This window comes from Eurypyga helias, unplaced genomic scaffold, assembly GCF_000690775.1.
Source record: "Eurypyga helias isolate BGI_N326 unplaced genomic scaffold, ASM69077v1 scaffold36558, whole genome shotgun sequence".
Classification (NCBI taxonomy): domain Eukaryota; kingdom Metazoa; phylum Chordata; class Aves; order Eurypygiformes; family Eurypygidae; genus Eurypyga; species Eurypyga helias.
In genome coordinates, this window is record NW_010265628.1 from 1 (window position 1) to 19,442 (window position 19,442).

At 41.8% G+C, this 19,442-nt stretch overlaps 1 protein-coding gene across 1 annotated transcript; it reads left to right on the forward strand.

Moving 5' to 3' along the window:
* Nucleotides 1–924: 924 nt before the first annotated feature.
* Nucleotides 925–17,787, forward strand: SLC39A6 (solute carrier family 39 (zinc transporter), member 6). Its single transcript, XM_010156810.1, has 9 exons — nt 925–1,659; nt 3,322–3,502; nt 3,781–3,950; nt 5,238–5,450; nt 6,657–6,726; nt 7,386–7,763; nt 14,643–14,723; nt 16,702–16,892; nt 17,635–17,787. Exons 1-9 carry the CDS (start codon nt 925–927, stop codon nt 17,785–17,787), a joined length of 2,172 nt encoding a protein of 723 aa, XP_010155112.1.
* Nucleotides 17,788–19,442: the final 1,655 nt, after the last annotated feature.

Here is a 19,442-nt window from a genome sequence, read left to right on the forward strand (position 1 = left end):
CGGAAAGCGGTGGTGCAGCGGCTGTCTCTCCCGCCCCGTACTCGTGGGCCGGGCCCTGCCGCAGCCTCGGCGTTCTGGGCAGCGCTGGTCTCTGGGGACGCCGTCTCCTCCCCCCCGAGCGACGGGGACCACGCTGCCGCAGCTCCTGCGGGTTCCGGCGGTGGTGCTGGGTTTTTAAGGCTGATTATGTTCTTAATGAAAGCCGTGAGGTTCTCTGTGTCTGAGGCAGGTCTCCGGCATACTCCTGCACGCAGCCTGAACCCGAGTTCATTCATAGCCGTGCTGGGGTATTCATGGAATAAAATGCACAGCAGCGGTCAGCCTGCCTGGTGAAAAGAGATGGACGATAGCGGTGTTACAACGTGGTAAGATCGTGACAGCATAAAATAATTTTTGTGGAGTGCTGAAAACTCCTCCTGCTGTCTTGCCAAGAGCTCTGGGAAATCTGGTGGTAGAATTCTGATTTTTAAACGGGAACATGGGGCTTTTCTACTGCGTACTCCTTGCTAAGAGTGAAGTTATAAGGCTTTATTTAAGCACAAGAAAAGCCTAATGTAGAAATCAATTGGTGCACCCTCTAGGATACTCTCATTGTTCAGTTTGTGTTGGAAAACTGACTCAGGCCAAGCTAAACAGAGAAAAGCTTACACCTGGGGGTGTTTACAGCCGGTGACCTCACTGTGGTATGCAGCTTTATCTCCTGTTGCCACCCATCTGGGAAAAACGCTGAATGTGTAAGAAGTGTTAAATGGCTCTTCTTAACTGCATTGTTAATTTAAGCAGGGTTTGTTTTGGCTTGTCAGTTTCTTTTGTTTAAGCAAATTATGAGCGTTTATTGCAGAGGAGAATGTGATCAGTTTTATGCAAACCGTTAACGCTTTCTTCTTTTTCTAGATTTCTTTCCACCGCTGAAAAGAAACTGCGATGGAGAGTGCAGTATTGGTCACTTTCCTTGTCCTGTTTTCCATACTACTGTGCAAAAGTTATCCGCATGGAGTAGAGATAGCTACTGTTGTGCATACACCGGAGAGAGCTTTTCCAGAAAAGGCAGCTGGCGTTAATATTGACTTGGCAGGATTAATACAGAAGTTTCACCTTCAAGAACTTTTTCATCGTTATGGAGAAAATGACTCTCTGTCGATTGAAGAGTTTAGAAAACTGCTCCAGAACATAGGTATAGATAAAATTAAAAGGATTAAAATAGACCATGATCATGACCACGATCATGACCATGACCACGATCATCACGTTCATCATAATCATGTTTCGCCGAGTAAAAACTCTGAGAAGACCGTTTGTCCAAACCATGAATCTGATGCTAACAAAGACCACAGGAACAGTCACGCAAAGGAACCTCATAAAGTAGAGAACATAGAGCATCCACAGAACTTTGTACGCAGCAAGAACGCTGTTAATGAAATAACGGCATCTCTCATCGCTGCTCCCACGGATGGCCACTCCGAGGTACAGAATGTGCAACCTGGAGAAGTCAAGACGGTTGCTCGTTTAGGTCTGACCAGCTCCAATGCCGTTAATGTCACGGGTGGCAGCAATGCCAGCTGGCTTGCTCAGAGCAGAGCAAATGAATCTCACGCTTCTCTGAAGGAACCAGAAGTAGCAAGTTACCTGTATTCTAAGTTGAAAAAACAAAATACAGAGGTGAGACTGATTCTTTTGTATTCTTGGGAATCCAGATCGGCCAGGAATGTTTTTACGACTCATTTGTCAAATGCTTAACACTACTAAGTTGCTGCCCGGTTAAGTGAAACAGTACTCAGTGAAAGGCACCAGACAGCTTTTCTTCAAACAACTTCTGGAAGGAATGCTATGTTCACAAGCTCAGAGGAAAATATACATGCAATCTAGTTACTTTTATATTTTTCCTTAAAAGGAATATCTGTTTAAGTATGAACATACACTTGGTTTTATATATTATCTTTATATAATTTTAAAATATTATTAAAAATAAAAAACACTTCAAATATAGAACTCGTGTTCTTAGGCAAGTATATGACAAGTTTTGAATCCCTTATAGGAAAACTATTTTCTTCACGTGAAATGGGCAAGAAAATATTAGGTTCCCAAGGTGACTTTAAAATGAAGCACTCTAATACTATTTTTCTAGAACGAACTTGCTGCGAGTACGTGGTGGTTGTTGCCCTTGCCTGTAGAGCTTGTGTGCCTTCTGTGAATGCGCTAAATAATAGGAAGCTAAAGTAATAATGTGTTCCCCCGAGTTGGAAATAAGTGAGTGGTGTTAGAATTTGACTAACCATATTACCGTTTTGCTTCTCATTTTAGATAAACATAAGTTGACATGAAATTCTCTATAAAAGAATTAGATTAACTCCTGCTAGTTTCTATTGGTTCAACCTGCTGTTCTGCCTTAAAGCCAGAGTAGGTCTTGTTTTCCTAACAACGTGGGGAAAATTATTTTTAAAAAATCTGTTTAAAACAGTGTTATTATCAAAGCTTCCTCACAAGTGTTGGATAATCCTGTGGTACATAGTGTAGAATTGCAGGGAAGCAACTGGCACCTTCTTCCTCCAACCCCATCCTTCCTCCCCACCTTTATGTTTCCTTTAAGACTGTGTGTAGAGACCAACTGTAAAGCAGATTGTGGGAAAATACTGCCTATTGCTTTAAGATAGCAGAGTGCTGATAAAGCCTATAGTTGCATTGTAGGCAGTTTTCCTCTACAATCGTATCCTTCTGCTTTCAAGGCTTTAAAAAGCAAGCATGTCTCTGGGGTCCTAAGGTATGCAGCCATGCCAGGTTAATTCGGAGCAGGTGGTGCACGGCATGTGAGCGCAGGTGCTGAATTCACAAGTTATCCCTGCGTTCTGCGCAGTCAGAACAGAAGTACCGCTGGCATTTGAACCCAGTGGGGCTGTAGGTTGTACAGTGGGGAACTCTTTACTGGAGGAAGCATATGTTTAACATGATCTGCACAAGATTTTCTGTCGGAATCACTTCTCTAAAAAGGTCTTTACCGTTGTTGCTACTTCCTTATTCAGCCCCTAAAACTGAGTCAAAGGTGCTGGGCTTTTTCCAGTAGCATAGCAAGGCATCTGACCCCCTTGTGCTGGGAACGGATGATAACTGCATCATCTACCAGGACTCCCAAACCAGCTTTCTGGGCCAGGGTGGAGGTACAGTTCTTCCTGAATTGACTTGTTTCCACTTTTTCCTTACTGTTGATACAGCTTTTTTTTTACATGGTGCTGCTGCATTTCAGTTAAAATGGGATGTTCACTCCTCTCGAGCTAGATCATGGTGGTTTGGTTCTGGTTAATCTGTAACACATACTACTTTCCACAGTGCTCCAGTGCATCAAAACTGATGCAGTCCCATGGAATAGGCACTGAAGTGTTGTTGACTGCTACGGAATTTAGTTACCTCTGTCCAGCTCTTATTAATCAGATCGATGGCAAACACTGCATAGTCCATGCAACTAGTGAAAAAACTGAAACTCCTCCAAAAGGTTACTCCTTGCAAATAGGTGAGTTGTTTGGTTGGTTGGCTTTGAATACGGAATAAAAGCTTACTGGAAATTCACTTACATTGGTTATAAATTTGAGAAACGTATTTCAAAGTTGAAATAAGTTTGTAATTTTCTTTTGTCACTTGTCTTGACCATATCTAGAGATAAATTGTTGAGGCATGCCGTTTGTTAACATCTGATTAATCAAGTGGTCGGGAGTGTGTGATAAAAGGGATGTTAAGCAAACAAAATCTCCTATAGCTGTTGGCTTATTCTTATTTTCTTTTTTTTACCAGCTTGGATTGGTGGCTTTATATCCATCTCTGTCATCAGCTTTCTTTCCTTGTTGGGTGTTATATTGGTGCCTCTGATGAATCGTGTATTTTTCAAATTTCTTCTAAGTTTTCTTGTGGCACTGGCTGTGGGGACTTTGAGTGGAGATGCTTTCTTACATCTCCTTCCACATGTAAGTATTAATTACCGTTTCATTATCTCAAAGCAGAAAAACTGACACCTTGCTGTATTACTTAGGAATTACTTAATAGGTATTAAAACTATCACTATTTGGTGAGTCATTTCTCAACCTTGTAGATTGTTAGATTATTTGATGGAAAGTTTTCCCGTTTGGAACAGTTCATATTATTCCTTTCACAGTCCTCACACTGTAAGAACTTCACACCATCATCTCTCAGTATTTCCTGTTCTCAGTCACATATGCTGCTAAATCACTGATTGTTCCTTGCAGGCAAGAATTTTGCATAACTGGTTTTAGTCCCTTACTGCAATCCTGCCTCTTTTTTCCTTCATCCTCCAGTTCATGAATAGCCAAAATCTCTCACTGTACACCTCAAATGGGGAATGAATAATCCACTGTTTTCTGTTATCAGCCACTTATGTTGATTGCTTATCCACTGCAGTGTCTGATCAGAATGAAGCATTTCTGTGAAGTCCTGGCAAGACATAACTTTGATAGACTTTGGAGTACGTGTTGCTGTTTTGTAATATGGACAAGGAAACTGGAATATGATTACTAAATTTCTACCTTTCTTGAAGCTCTGAAAGAGACATTCCCACCCCCCTGCTCCTCCTCCCTCCCCCCAGAAAAGATAATTTGTTCCACCCTGCCGAGAAGATGGATAAAAAGGACTGCGGATCCTATAGTGGTTTCTGAGCCCTGCCTGTCATTTGTTGGGCTCTTCCTTTTCTTTTCAGTTCACTTTGCACTTGCTATGTGAAGTTATGTAAATCAACACATGTGAGTGAGGGGTCCTAGAAGGTGTGGTTTTTTTTTTTGTTCTAAACATAGCAGTTGCCAGTGAGGAGGGGAAAAGTGTCAGATTTCCTTTGAAGAAGGAAGTTACTTCCAAGTTTCTTGTAGAAGAAGCTGTTTGACATCTGTGTCCTAGCTGGGAAAGTAACTGGTGTGCTGGCAGTGACTACTGGTTAAAACTCAGTCTCCTTAATGATGTCAGGAGTTTTTGTGGGGACAGTTGTACATCTTGCATTGAGCTGTACGCACGTAACTTCAGTGAGAGAATGCATACCAGGCCTGCTATCTGTCCTTGCGATGTTTCTTCCTATCAACGGATTGTTTTGTAAATGTTTGAGATCGCATCCGAAGCATTTATCCCATGAAAATTGTTAAGTCTGGACTCTAGACTTGAGGAAAAGAACACAAAGAATACTTCCTATGTTTCTGATGTTGTAATTTCTTTTGAATTTAATGACTTTCACCCTTTGGTTCTCTCCTTAGTCTCATGGAAACCATCACCATCACCACGAAAAACCTCTGCTTGAACAAAACAAAGGCTCTATGTTCAAACATCTTGTTTTTCAAAATACAGAGGAGAGTGCTTACCTGGATTCTACATGGAAGGGGCTTACAGCTCTTGGAGGCTTGTATTTCATGTTTCTTGTGGAACACTTGATCACTTTAATAAAGCAGTTTAAAGACAAGAAGAAAAAGGTAGAGAAACTGTACTTTTGAAGCTATATTGTATTGCATGATCACTTCTGAATACAGTTACTGTGCTGTTGTTGAGGGGGACACTTGCACAGAATGGTTAAGGGTAGCAGTAAGTGCTTATACAAATAAGTGTCTGATGACACTGTGGAAAGTGACTTCATTAGATAGTGTTCCATTTGGAAATACCCTGTGCTAATCCCCCTCATTTCCTTCCCTTCTCTCCTTCCAAAATACAGCTTTCAGACCACTGTGCTGTCTTTCATGTGGAAGGTAAATAATAACTGAGTTTTGGCAGGTCATAAATATTGGTAACCTGCCATTTAATGGTAACGGAGTTCTGTAAAGACTGGTGTAGCCAGGAATAGTGATGAATGTGAAAGCTGAATCAGTAAAAAGATACAGTAAAAGTTGTTGATTTCTTTAGCTTTACTTGAAGAAAGGTAGTAAACTGCTAATTACTTAAAACCAGCTAATTTCTAGGCTACCACAATGGCTGCTAATCTCTGCCTAGTTTTTATGTTAAATTGGTCATGAAGGCAGCAGTCTTGGAGCAGATGCTATGTAAGCTCTTTGACTTTGGTCAGGGAGGTTGTGTTGATGTGGTTTATATCGAAGCTAAACTGTGACAGGATCGCTTTCCCTATCTCTTGGCAAATAAATTTAATTAGAGAGGATGTGAAGAATTCCAAGCAAAGCAGGTAGTTTCTGTGTCCTTCTCAGCCACTGGGAACAGATTTTCTGTTAATTATGCCCGTGTAGATACTGAGTCACTGATCATAAATTGTTGTGGTACAGACATTAGGGAGCAATGATTAGAGGTTTCACATGGTTTCTCTTCAGTAAATTAGAAAAACATCATCATACTGACATTACAATGGAAAAGAATTAGTGGAATAACTTTTATTCACTATTTGATGCATTTTACTTCTCAGATGAAGCCCTCTGCTTGTTCCTCTTACAAAAAGTGTGGGGTAGTTGTGTGTGTAGGGGTTTTGTCTTTGTTTTCTCTCCTCCTGTGGAGCCTGAGGGACCTTTGTCATCTTACTGTATTTAGCTGGGTTCCTAACGTTCCTCATCTGCGCTCTCTGTATGGCTTCTGTGTTGTCCTCTTCCTGTGTGTAAATGTTAAGAATACAGTGTTGCTCATGTATATCCTGAAAAATAAGTAAAATATTCATAACTACAGTGTTTTTCTTATTCCAAAAGAAAAAAACCGAAGATGATGGAGAAAGTAAGAAGTTCTCAGCGAATGAAGAGAAGTCAGATACAGGTGATCGTACGTCTCGGCGACATCGTACAGTTGTTACTGTGTGGCAGTGCAGTTTGTAAAACGCGCGATTGATGGCACCTGGGATCTGCCTCTTCCTGTAGATTGGATCGCTCCCTACTTGAGTTCTTTCCAAAACAAGACCTGTCTGTGCATCCATACATAGAGGACAAGCTCTATATTTGCTCCTTTCCTGGAAAATGGATTGATAGATTGGAAGTAGTGAATTCAGTTTTGAACGCTTAAGCCTTTTAATTCTGGATTGAAGAGGAGAAGTCCTGTGAAATTGGGACATAAAGAGCTTTATGCTGTTGTGTTTAAATTGCACTGGGTCTTAGATTAACAGCTTTTTTACCCTTTAGGAGACATTTGTGGCCATAACATAGGGGTTGCATCAGTAGTAGAAGACAGAAACTAAAAGCCTTTATTATTTTGAAGTGTTGGGAATTATCTGTCTTTAATTGCATTTCTCAAATAAGTTGTGGAAATCCTTTGGGGGGGAGGGGGAAAACACCACAGCTTCTTGTACCAGAAGTTTTGTATCAGCCTTAACTTTGCTAGACTTTAGCCTAGTTTCTTCTTTACCGCATTACTTATTCAACTTGTTTACTGTTTTTTTTGCTTCCTTTACCAAATGTGTAATATTATACCCTGGGTTTTTGTAACAGGGCCTGAGGGCTATCTGGGGACAGACTCTCAAGATCCATCGCCCTTCATTTCCCAGCAGCCAGCTGTACAAGAAGAAGAAGAAGTGATGATAGCTCACTCTCATCAAGAGGAGGTTGATAATGAATACGTATCCAGGGGCTGTAGAAACAAATGCCATTCTCACTTACATGACACTCTGGGACAGACAGATCATCTCAGTCATCATCACCATGACTACCATCATATTCTGCATCATCATCACCATCAGAACCATCATCCCCACAGCCACAGTCAGCGCTACTCGCGTGAAGAACTGAAGGATGCGGGGATAGCGACCCTGGCATGGATGGTGATTATGGGAGATGGGCTACACAATTTCAGCGATGGCCTGGCAATTGGTAAGTGTTTGCGTGGATGCTGCAGCCTTCTTGCATCATGAAGATGGTAAAGTTGTCTTGCTGTCATTTACCCCTTTTATTAGGAACATAGCTAATTAGTGGTGGGCCTTTTGAAGTGTAAACTCTTATTTGGTAGCAGATGAATGAATGAAAAAAAAAAAATCCCCAGCTTAGCAGCCTGGAGATCAGTGACGAATGAAAGAGAAATCATGTGCTTTCAGCTATGTTTCTTTAGGAAATCTATGAACTTTGCTGTATTTCCTACTTTTAGAAAAGCTAGAGCCAATATAATTTTTCAGAAGTAAAGCTGGGCTTATAAAACAATATTTAGGACTTAGAGCTGACTTAGTATTTCAGTGCCTGCAAGTGCCCAGCATTTTTTTTGTTTTTAGATAAGCATGTCTTTTTGGTCACACAGAAAATAATTGTGAGTTTTTCCGCTGCAGTTAGGCCACTGGTATCATTTGCTTCTTTATTTCTTTCTGTTCCATCTTCACTTGCTAGGCAGCAAGGCCAGGTTCTGTACTCTGCACATCTGGCTTTGCCTGTGCTGGGCCCTGGTTACACATGAGTTTTTCCCCAGAGCACTGGTGAGATGAGACACTGTTTTCAGTCTGCTTTAGCCTGAAGATGACCCAGATGGATTAGGCAGTACGTAGGTGTGTGGCTTTTGTGCTGTTGGAGGTAGGCATGCATTCAGTTTTACTTTAAAATGGAGTTGGTCCAAGGCATTGTGTTCTCTTACATTTTTGCATAGCAGTCCTGTTGCATCCAGATTCTCAGATCTTGCCATCCTCTAAACAGCAGCATTACAGTTCTTTGCAGTGCTTGTATTAGCCTTCCAGAGAAGGTCTGTCCTGCTTTATGGATCCTAGGAGTGTGTGAGTAGGGCGTTTAATTGATAGGGAATTAGTGACCTAATCCCTATCAGAAATATGATTTATGGCAAAGATGCCAGTAAAGTCACTATGTTGCCTTTATGCAGATTTTTTGATTAAGAGTGCCTATCTCAATTAAAGGGGTGTAGCATAAGTAGATTGCTTCAGGTGCTCAGTCTCGGAACAGGCTCCGTCTCTCTTCTTGGAAAAGTATTTAAATATCTTTCTTGAACACCAGTCATGCTCTATGCAAAATCTTGTTCTTAAAGTTGACTGTAATAGTCCATTTTTTTGTGTGTTTTTAATTTAAACCAGTGTAAAGAGTTATTTTACACGTAACCAGCACGTTTTATCTTTTTGTTCCTCTTTTGTTCGTGTTCCTATTTTTCCCTTACATGTTGGAGTTCAGTCTCTTTTGACAATGAAAATAGTCCTTTATCACAAAAAGAACAGGTTGAATATTATGTTTTGGGCTTCTGGCTGCGAGGTCGGGTTTGGGAACTTGCTCTTTTTTTCTAGAAGGAGAGCTAAACTACAGGTACTTTAAAGAGTTAAAGTTATAGAAAGTGAAGTCAGATTGGTAATCCTCAGTTCTTATGATAGTCTTCCATAGTCATGACTTTTTAGTATTTGTGACTTTACAGGTATTGGATTAATTCCAGCTTGGATAGCATCCGGGGGTCAGTTCAGCAGTATCAGTCTTTCTGTAAATTGTATTGTAGAAACAAGTTCGTTCTTGTTTTGAGGAGAAAACCCAATAATAACTATTTTCTCACAGCAGTATTTGCAGTTGTTCAGATTCAGTCAATTCAAGATGTAATGTGAAAAGACAGGATTTAATCTCATTTTTGATGAAAGTTGAAGCACAGAATGTAAATTTCCAAGGAGATCAGTAGTGAAAATGTGGTAGGAGGAGGAGGATTTGCATACAAATGACATGCAGAATCAATTACCCCTTAGCATTAGGGACATTTGGGAAGGAGCTATGACTCTATAGTTATGAAGTGAAAAGTATGAGGAAGGTTAATAAAGGCTTATTGAACAAGTGAGAGCAATAGCTTTCAGAAGTCCTGCTGTGTAGCTTGTTCAGGCTAATGGAAATGTGGGTTTTCTTCAGTTCTGGATGTGCTCGAAAGTATTATGGGAAAACATGGATTTGATGATGTCGTGAAAATGCTGATACCACTTGTATTTTATGTGTATTTAAATGAAATGTGAATACTTCTGTGAAGATAGCTTTAGCCAGAGTAACTCTGAACTTAAGCTGATTCACTTTGTGTGATTGTTATTCATAACTTCCATCAATTACCCTTTTTCCTCAAGTCTGCTGTGCTAATTATGTAGAAATAAGATTTTAAAGTGCTTATTTTTTTATTAAAGCATGGAACAGTTGCATCTGACTAATATGTACAAAATTATCTCCAGTGATTTGAACTCTTCTCTGTAGCTTCAGCTAAATAACTAAAATGCAGAACACTTTGTTCCTACACTAATCTTGCATATATATTTTTTTCCCTCAGCTCTTTTCTGGGAGAAGTGATGTCTTAAACAGGTGTTTTAAGATACCATGACACTATGAAATCAACTTCTTGAGAGGGCATAATACTATGATTGATTAATGAATTCTTTGATTTGTTCATGTTTCAAGACATCTCTTTAGCTGTGAAAAATAGATATTCCTGTTACTTAAGCCCGAGCTTTGGTTGCTCTGTGTCTGTACTACGTGCAGCCGTATCGGCCACCTTGGTACTTTGCAAAGCAGTCAGTGTTTGTTTGGCTTGCCTTTGTGGTCCCAAAATTAGATTTACCATGTGTGATTAAGCTGGATTCTTGTATTTTTAATTTTCCTCTACTAAATGACGAGACTGAGAAAGCATTGTGTAGAGACAGTAATATAGAGGAACTTGTATATTATTGAGGATGCAGGCATGGGAGAAAGTAATTACCTCCTGCCTTCCTCTATTCATCGAGTGTCCTCAGAAATTGAAGCCTGGTTGAATGCTGATGAATTCTCCTGTCTTAGTAGTTCTTAACTGTAGTTACTGTCTCCCCCAAAAGCTGAGTTCAAAACTAAAAAGCAGTGTTTGGGGGGGGTAAAAAACTTAATTGCTTCTCTTAAGGCCACACAATTTGTGGTTCACTGTACTTGCAATGAGAGCAAACTGTTGGCTCATATGTCCATCATAATCCTCACTTCCTTTTCGGGAAAGTTGCTGTTTCTGGCAGTCAGTTCCTACCTTGTACTAGTGCATGAGGTTATTCTGCCCCACGTGTAGAGCTTCTTGGTTTTCTTGGTTTTCCTCTTTTCTGTTGGCCTAGTATTTAAGTTCATGTTCCTATTCATGTTCGTCATCACCACATCTGCATGTCTGTTAAGTACTTCCAGAGATGGTGACTCAACCACTTCCCTGGGCAGCCCGTTCCAATGACAGCCCTTTTGGGAAGAATTTTTTCCTAATATCCAATCTAAACCTCCCCTGGCGCAACTTGAGGCCTGTGAAGATACGTAGCAAATGAGTCATGGTATTTGTCCTGGTGAACTCCGCATGTTAACTAGCCAGCCTTCAAGCCCTGTTAGCCCAGCAGTCCAGCCAACGTGCACTCATTGAACTGTCAAGCCCATGTTTCCTCTACTTCCAGGTACGACTGCTGTAGGAGATAGTGTTAGAAATCCTACTGAAGGCAAGTTCTGTTACATTCACTGCTGTTGCCACTTCTATTGCCAGTTATTTCCTCAAGCTGGGTCAAGCATTTGGAGAGGGATTTGAAGAGGGTGTTCAACATGATCTTTCCAGGAGCTGAGGTGAAGCAGACTGTTCCCTGGGGTCCTGTTATTGACCTTTCCTAAAGATGGGAATAAGGTTATCCTTTTCTCAGAGTTCCTCTGCAGCCTTCTGTAGCCCTGGTTTTCCACAGATGATCGACTGCAGCCTTGCAGTTAAATCAGTCTGCTCCGTCAGCACCCTTGGGTGAGCGCCATCCTGGGATGCGTTTGAGTTTCCAGGGTGTTTTTTATCTCTAAACTGTTGCTTCTTTGCTGTTTCCTGTCCCTTTCTTTCCGGAAAGGTGCTGGGATTTGGGATCTGGCTTTGTCTGTGAAGACTGAGGTGAAGGCAACGCTGGTGCTTCAGCTTCCTTTTGTGTCTCCTGCTCAGTTCCCTTCCTCATCCAACAATGGTCCTATTTTTTCCCTGAACTTTGTTTCTCAGCTAGCATTCCTGTAGAACTGTTTCTTGTTATCCTTGGTGTCTTGTTAATCTTCGCTCCAGCTGGTCTTTGGTCTTCCCCCTTGTGGCCAATCTTTGTTTCTATTTCTTGTGTGCTTCCTTTTTGCGTTTTAATTCATTTAAGTATGCACTGCTTAGCTGGGTCTGTCTTCTGGTGGAAGTCCTGGTGTTCCTGCACAAACAGGGTAGCTCGTTTGTGCGCTCTGTTAGGGTGCTTTACAAACCAGCCACCTTTTCTGAGCACTTTTCCCCCTTTGATTCCCAGGGTATTCTACCTTGCAGTTCCTTCAGTAAGTCAGTCTGTTTCATTAAAATCTAGAGTTTTACTTTTGCTGCTTCTTTTCCCACCCTCTTTCTGTATCCCAAACTCCATCACCTCCTGCTCACTGTAGCTCAGGATGCAAGTTTTTTGCTGTATTTGCCATCAGTTCTTCCTCATTTGTGTGCAGTGGGTCAAGCAGAACTCTAATCCCAGCTGCTAGTATATTATTTGTCTTGGGAAACCATTGCCAGCACAATTAAGGAACATCCTGGATTGTGTGCCCAGTGCTGTTACCTTCACAGCTGGGAACTTTCAAGGGAATGGTGGTGTGGTTATTCATAAAGAGCCTCATCCACCACCTCTTCTTGGTTAGGTGGTTTGTAACCATATTCCTAGTATTACTCTGATCTTGACCAAGAGACTCCATAGGCACAAGGAACTGCATTCGTATTGGTTTTATACTGGAGCTCTGTGCAGTCAAGGAACTCATTATGCAGCTTGGCAGGAAAAAGTGACTTGAATTCTGCCCTTTCTAGGCAGTCTGTGTCTGTCGGTGACAGGCCAAACAATCTTTAGTGGTGTCTCCATCCAGGCAGACTCTGGGCAAGCGATGGGCATCCCTGGGCAGTAGCTCCGATTGGCAGGTCTACCTCTGCTCTCTCTCCAGCATGGGAAGGAATCTCCTATTGCTAAAAATCTTTCCTTTTGTATTGCTGGCCCTAATGTGATGCACTGAATGAGTATTCTGGGCTTGGCAGAACTCATTTATCTTCTCGCTGCTGCCAGCATTATGACTGTGTTCTTTATGTGCTGCAAATCATAGAATCACGGAATGGTTTGGGTTGGAAGGGACCTTAAAGATCATCCAGTTCCAACCCCCCTGCCATGGGCAGGGACACCTTCCACTAGACCAGGTTGCTCAGAGCCTCATCCAGCCTGGCCTTGAAGACAGCTAGGGATGGGGCATCCACAGCTTCTCTGGGCAACCTGTTCCAGTCCCTCACCACCCTCTCCGGGAAGAACTTCGTCCTGATATCCAATCTAAACCTCCCCACTTTCAATTTAAACCCATTACCTCTTGTCCTGTCACTACAGGCCCTTGTAAAAAGTCCCCCCCCAGCTTCCTTGTAGCCCCTTCAGGTACTGGAAGGCTGCAATAAGGTCTCCCTGGAGCCTTCTCTTCTCCAGGCTGAACAAGCCCAACTCTCTCAGCCTGTCCCCATAGCAGAGGTGCTCCAGCCCTCTAAAAATGACATGAGAGGGCTCCAGCACTCTGAAAATCTGTGAGGGATGGAGGCTTCTTCCTGTGGCCAGGCTTCACTGTCTTCAAATTTTACCCATCTAGGAGCTGATGTTTCCTGTTGCAGCGCTGCTTTGGGTCCTGTCTTCCCCTGCAGTCTGTGAAGAGGCTTGGGCTCTTGCTTCTGGAGAACTTCTCCTGAAGACCCTCTCAATCCCCTGTCCATTATCCCTCATTCAGGCGCCCGCTCGCCCCTTCTTGCGTCTCCCTCGCTGGGCGCTACAGCACACACCCCAGAGGTACTGCTGCTGTCGCTGCAGGGAGCAGCATCAGTTGTTTCGTGCGGATGAAGACCTGGATGGCGGTGTCCACCCTCGGGAGTGACACCTGGGTAGCGGCTGCTGGAGTGCTGGGGGTGGCAATTGTCTCCTGCGGTCTCATTGCCACTGTGGTTCTTCATCTGCGAGCAGTGCTCCTGTGTCCTCTGCGTGCCAGCTACCGTGACGTGGCCTGGTGTCTCTGACGGCTTATGGGCAGCGGCTGGCTTGCTGGCATTCTCCGGGTAGCTGCTGAAGAGGAAGCTGGACTCGGGTTGGCTGCACTCCTCGGTGAGGCTCTCCATCCAGCTGGGGACCTCCCGTGCTGCCTGAGAGCTGGGGTTCAGCTTTCCAGCCCTGCTGTGTGCTGCTTGCTCCTCAGCTGCTGTCAGATAAGGAAAACGGTAAGCACCAGGAGGAGTGGAGAAAACAAGATGAGGACTGTTGGACTGGTTTAAGGGTTTTCTGTGGGTTTTTCCCTCCACTTGAAGTATAATAGTGCACTTGTGTGCACAAGCTGCCTAGATTTCAGTCTTTCACTGCTGATTCCACATAACTCCGTAGCCTCTCTGCTGAACTGGCTTCCCTTTTTCCAGTGCCTGACTCTTGAGACAGTTGAGCTGTCTTCTTCCCTTTGTATAAAAGGGGTCTTTTCTGACTGTGTCTTCATTTATTGCATTTTTTTTTAAGGTGGGTTATGTTGTTGAAAGGTATTTGGCTTAGTTTAGAAATAAGGTGGTGAAATTCAGTTTGTTTTAACTAATTGGAGGATTCCGTGTTGCTTCTGACTTTGAAACTTGTAAATGGCAACTGATGGTTTAAATGCTTCCACAGGCACAAGAAAATTGAGTGAAACCATTATATCTGATAGGAGCGTATGCAACTGCTTCTGGACTTGATGTCTGAATATACAGTAATGTTTTGGGTTTGGGTTTTTTCCCTTCTCTCTTCATAGGAGCAGCCTTTACTGAAGGGTTATCCAGTGGTTTAAGCACTTCTGTTGCTGTATTTTGCCATGAATTACCTCACGAGCTAGGTAAGACACCAGTATTTCCATATGCTGCAGCTACCTAGGTACTTATGGTTGTGCTTTGGAGAACAATTTAGAGTGATTTTTCAGTTGCACAGTAAAATTTGATCAGAAAACTTCCATCTGTTACAGATTGCCCACTCAATTGGATTAATAAAACATTCTTTAAATAAGTTAAAAGTATTCTTAATTCTTCTTTAAAAAACTAAATATTTCAGCTACTTTGTCTAAAACTCTCTCTTGCAGTTACTCACTTGTTCTGTATATTTCAGTTGGTTTTATTCTCCTTAGCAACATAAATGGTGAATTGCAGAAGAATGCTTGTCAACCTGCTTTGCTCACATCTTTGTCTAATTTCGTTCTTGTGTTTGTGCTGTTGAAAGGAAGGTCACAATTAGTCAGACTCCTTTCTGCATAACATTTGCTGGTTTTTCATTAAGTCTTGCAAGTAACTGCTGTAGCTCTAAATTAAATTTGGAACTACTTAGAAATCTTTACTAAAATAGTCGTTCAGGCTCAAGTGATTTAAATTCACAGCCATAATTTCTCATGGGACTGTGCAGGTTTGTTTTTAGTATTTGGCCCCAGCTGGAGAGAACAGGATGTAGCTGCTGAGCTGAACTTGGAAGTAAGCTGACCTTTCCAGTTGTTGAATCGTTTTGAATGTGCAGCTGGTATTGCAGCTTTCTTAACTGCTGTGGCCACGGCCCTACCTGGTGTATAGAATGAGGAAACAGTTTGCTTGTGCCTTTTTTTTTTTTTAAGGTTTAATTCCCTAGACAGAGTGTTCAATTTCATTTAATGAAGCTTGTAATTCATGTATGTGTATACATCAAACTATCTAATAAATAGTTTGATGTATTTGTGTGTACAATAATGTTCTACAGAAATACGTTACTCTGGTGAGAACGTTCCTGACTTTATGACGTGGAAGGAATAGTCTTGTTCATCTTAATATAAATTCCACAGGAATCATGGAACTTTTATTAATTACATGTACTAAATGTTGTTAGTACAAATAGACAAATCCATGTTATGAATCTGATAATTTTAGGTTTAGCTGTTCTGTTGGTATTGGAAGCAAGAAAAATATTTTAAAATGTAAATCGTGTTTCTTTAATCAGCAGAGAAAACTTGATAGAAACATCTTCTTTAACAGAGGCCAGGAAGTGGCGTAGGAATACTGAAACCAATGGGACTAGCTGAAATTAGCTGGGGATAGAATTAGATCTGTTGTACAAGGCTTATAACACACCAGTTCATCATCCTAATTACAGTATCTTGGGGGAAAAGCTGTTGTAGCAAATGACAACTCAACTTTCAAGGTTGCTTTTGTTTACTTTAACTGGAGATAACATATGTTTTTATATAGAATCTGTTTTATTTCCAAAGAGTAAGCTTATATTATTTTGCTCTTGTTTAGATTTTTTTTATTATTGTTTAGATAAATCTGATCTAATCTGAATGATGGAAAACCTGTTTCTGGCTGGTAGCCTATAATCTCTTCAAGTAAACATAAGATGTTAAGGATCATTTACAGAAATTAGTAAATTATTTCTAAACTTGTGAAACAGCTAGACTTAAAGTGCAAAGAGCAGTTACAGGATAATAAATGGAATCATCAGCACTGCTTTATGCAATGAAGTGGGAATATTTTATTTTAGCAACTTCTCTAGAAAGTCCATGCATATGGGGTACTGCAGTACTTTATGGTGTTAGTTTAAATGCTGACCATACTAAAAGCTGCTGCTTCCAAAAATCCTAGGACTTTAAGGTTATACGCTTAGAATGGTTGCTGCTGCGTTGTTCTACATGTGAGCTTTTTAATTTTCCATCCCCTTATGTTTTCTGATTGTATGAAGGAGTAAAAACAAGGCAGTGAACAGCATAAAAATAGCTTAGTAATCTTGTAAGGGGAGACCTTATGAATACTGCAATGGTTACCTGGGGGTGACAACTCTGGTTTGTTCCTTCCCCGCTGTAGGAGACTTTGCGGTACTTCTGAAAGCCGGCATGACTGTCAAGCAAGCTGTGCTTTACAACGCTCTGTCAGCCATGCTGGCCTATCTCGGGATGGCGACCGGCATTCTGATCGGGCATTACGCAGACAACGTTTCCATGTGGATATTTGCACTTACTGCTGGCTTGTTCATGTATGTGGCTCTTGTGGATATGGTAAGTGGCTGGGGCTACTCGATTTATGCTAATTATATGATCTCAGAATAAATTCTTCTGTCTCTTCTCCCTCAGTTAACTTGAAGGCGCTGATGAGCACGCAGTGTAGGTGCTCAGCTCAGTGTCCAGGTGGCTGATTGCTTTCATGGAGATTACTGTAGGAAAAGAGGCTGTCCCTCCCTTAGCTGTTAGACAGAGGCAGTTAACAGTAGAAGCAGAGTAAAACTGTTGCTTCAGACGGTGGCTCGTATAGCAGACAGCCAGGTTAGGACGGAGTTGTGCATCATCGGCACCGCCCAATGTGCGTCAGCTTTTGCAGTGAACCATTTCTGCCTCTTGGGATGAAGGCAGAGTTGTGTTAAAGCCTATGCCGTACCTTGGAGCTATGGTTGTACAGCAGTATGAAATACTGGGTGGATGTTTGTGAAAGCTCAGCTATCTTCTTCAGAGTAAAAGTCTTGGCGTGGCTTGATTAAATCAGTTGGTAAATAAGCCAGCCGTTTACTCAGGATATGATTAAGGCATCAGCATAGTTGTCAAGAAAACAGCAGTTAGCACACTGCAGATTCTCTCTGTCTCTAAATATGAAAGTCGACTCTGATGTTGGTCGTGTTGGAGTGACCCCTAATCCGATATTAATGCAAAGACTAGAGGAGTGAGGCTCTGCTACCTCATGGTTGAAGGACTGGGTTTGACGTAACTTCTGTTTTGAAGGCACTTAACTATTTTCTCGTTTGTTTAGGTGCCCGAGATGCTCCACAATGATGCTAGTGATCATGGATGTAGCCGCTGGGGGTACTTCCTGTTACAGAACGCTGGGATTCTCTTGGGTTTTGGGATAATGCTACTCATCTCCGTATTTGAACATAAGATTGTATTCAGTATAAACCTGTAACCCTGGGTGCCAGGAAGAGAGCTTGGTGTTAAATTATAAGTGGTAGGTTTTTTTTCCTATGGAATCCCCTGATGGAGCGGTACATTTGGTGTAGACTAGGTATTCTTATTGGTATGCTTTGCTGTTGTGTCCCTCCCTCCCTTCTGCCCTTGGTAGAAACAAGCACGGTAAGGTGGTTTTCACATAGAATTTAGCATTGTGTGTGGTACTGTGGAAAGCTGTACTTGGTAAAAACATGGTGAAAGTGCCAAATCTATTAAAAGAAGTATTGTTTTGGGGGGTTAGGGTTTTGTATTAAATTTATTTACTGTATGTAATTATATGTAACTTTTTTTACGTCAGTGGTTTCGTTGGCTTAAAGAAATAAAGTGACAGTGGTTTTTATTTTAGCACAATCTGTCAGCGGCTACAAAGCACAGTGAGCAGTGTAAACCAAGAAAGAGACCTGTAACCGGTAGCCTGTGTTTATGTTGGTAGAAACTCATCTCTTCTGCATCCACCTAGTTTACACGGAGTGGCAGATGAGTCTGCTCCATCCTTTTTGTGGTGGTAGTTCTCTCAATAGCTTGTGGATTCTTTGTGTCTTGTTCCAGTTGGTTTTTACTCCAAACAAATTCTTGTGAAATCCTGTTTTAAGTGTTTGCACCAAATGTTTTTACCTGTTTCATCCCTTCTGACGAGAGTTGCTTTTCATAGATTCCTCAAATCGGTACCAAAAGTACAGCTAATGGATTGCAAAAGCATAGCTCTAGCTCTAATATATATGTGAACTCCATCAGAAAGTCTCTCAAAATAGTTGCTGTATCCCACTTTTGTGGCCTGAAATGGCAGAGGTGTGTCCCAGTCTGTTTGCTGGGAAGGGCAGGAGGCCTACAGGCCAAGACAAATAGCTGTTTACAGCAACACTTTTCTTAGGTAAAACGGGCAGTGAGCTGAGGGGGAGAGCTGACTGTTTGCAGTTCGGTGTGACTGCGCACAACAAACCCTTGCTCACAAAACAGTCATGTTCTTTGCAACAACAAACACTGAGCCATCCAAAATAGCAAAATTCCTTTGACGGTGTGCATAGGCAAGCGGCACCTGAAGGAGAGTTGTTAAGTGTATGTAGTTTGACCTTACAGTCTAAATGTTTTTAACCACCCTGAAAGTAACCAAAGGAAGGAGGAAGATGAAAAAGACAAAGGGAAAATGAATATGTTATGCATTTGGAGGAAAGGTAAACATTAGGCAACTTCTCTGTAATGGGTAAGTAACAGAACTATGCTACCTTAACTAGCTAGCTTCAAAAAACCCAGAAGTAAGTTCTAATTGGCTTATTTCTGATTCAGCTTTGCTGCTGCTTCAAATCATCAGCTGAATAAAAAGCTTGAACAACAAAGAAGTGTTGGATAATACCATGTCTGACAGGTTAAAACGGTCTGCCATATGTTGGTCTGTCATAAAACGGAAGCCAAAACTATTGCATCACCTCAGAAATAGATGTTCGGAATGAACTGAGAGGTGGGAGGGTTTGATTTGTTTGATCACAGGAGTTTCTGCAGCTGGTGGAATATTAACTTTTTCTCCACCTTCAGCCTTTCCTCAGGTTAACAGGATTGAGATTTGATCCTCTTTCCACAGTGATGAACTGTTCCTTGCCTTTGAAGCCAGGGGGT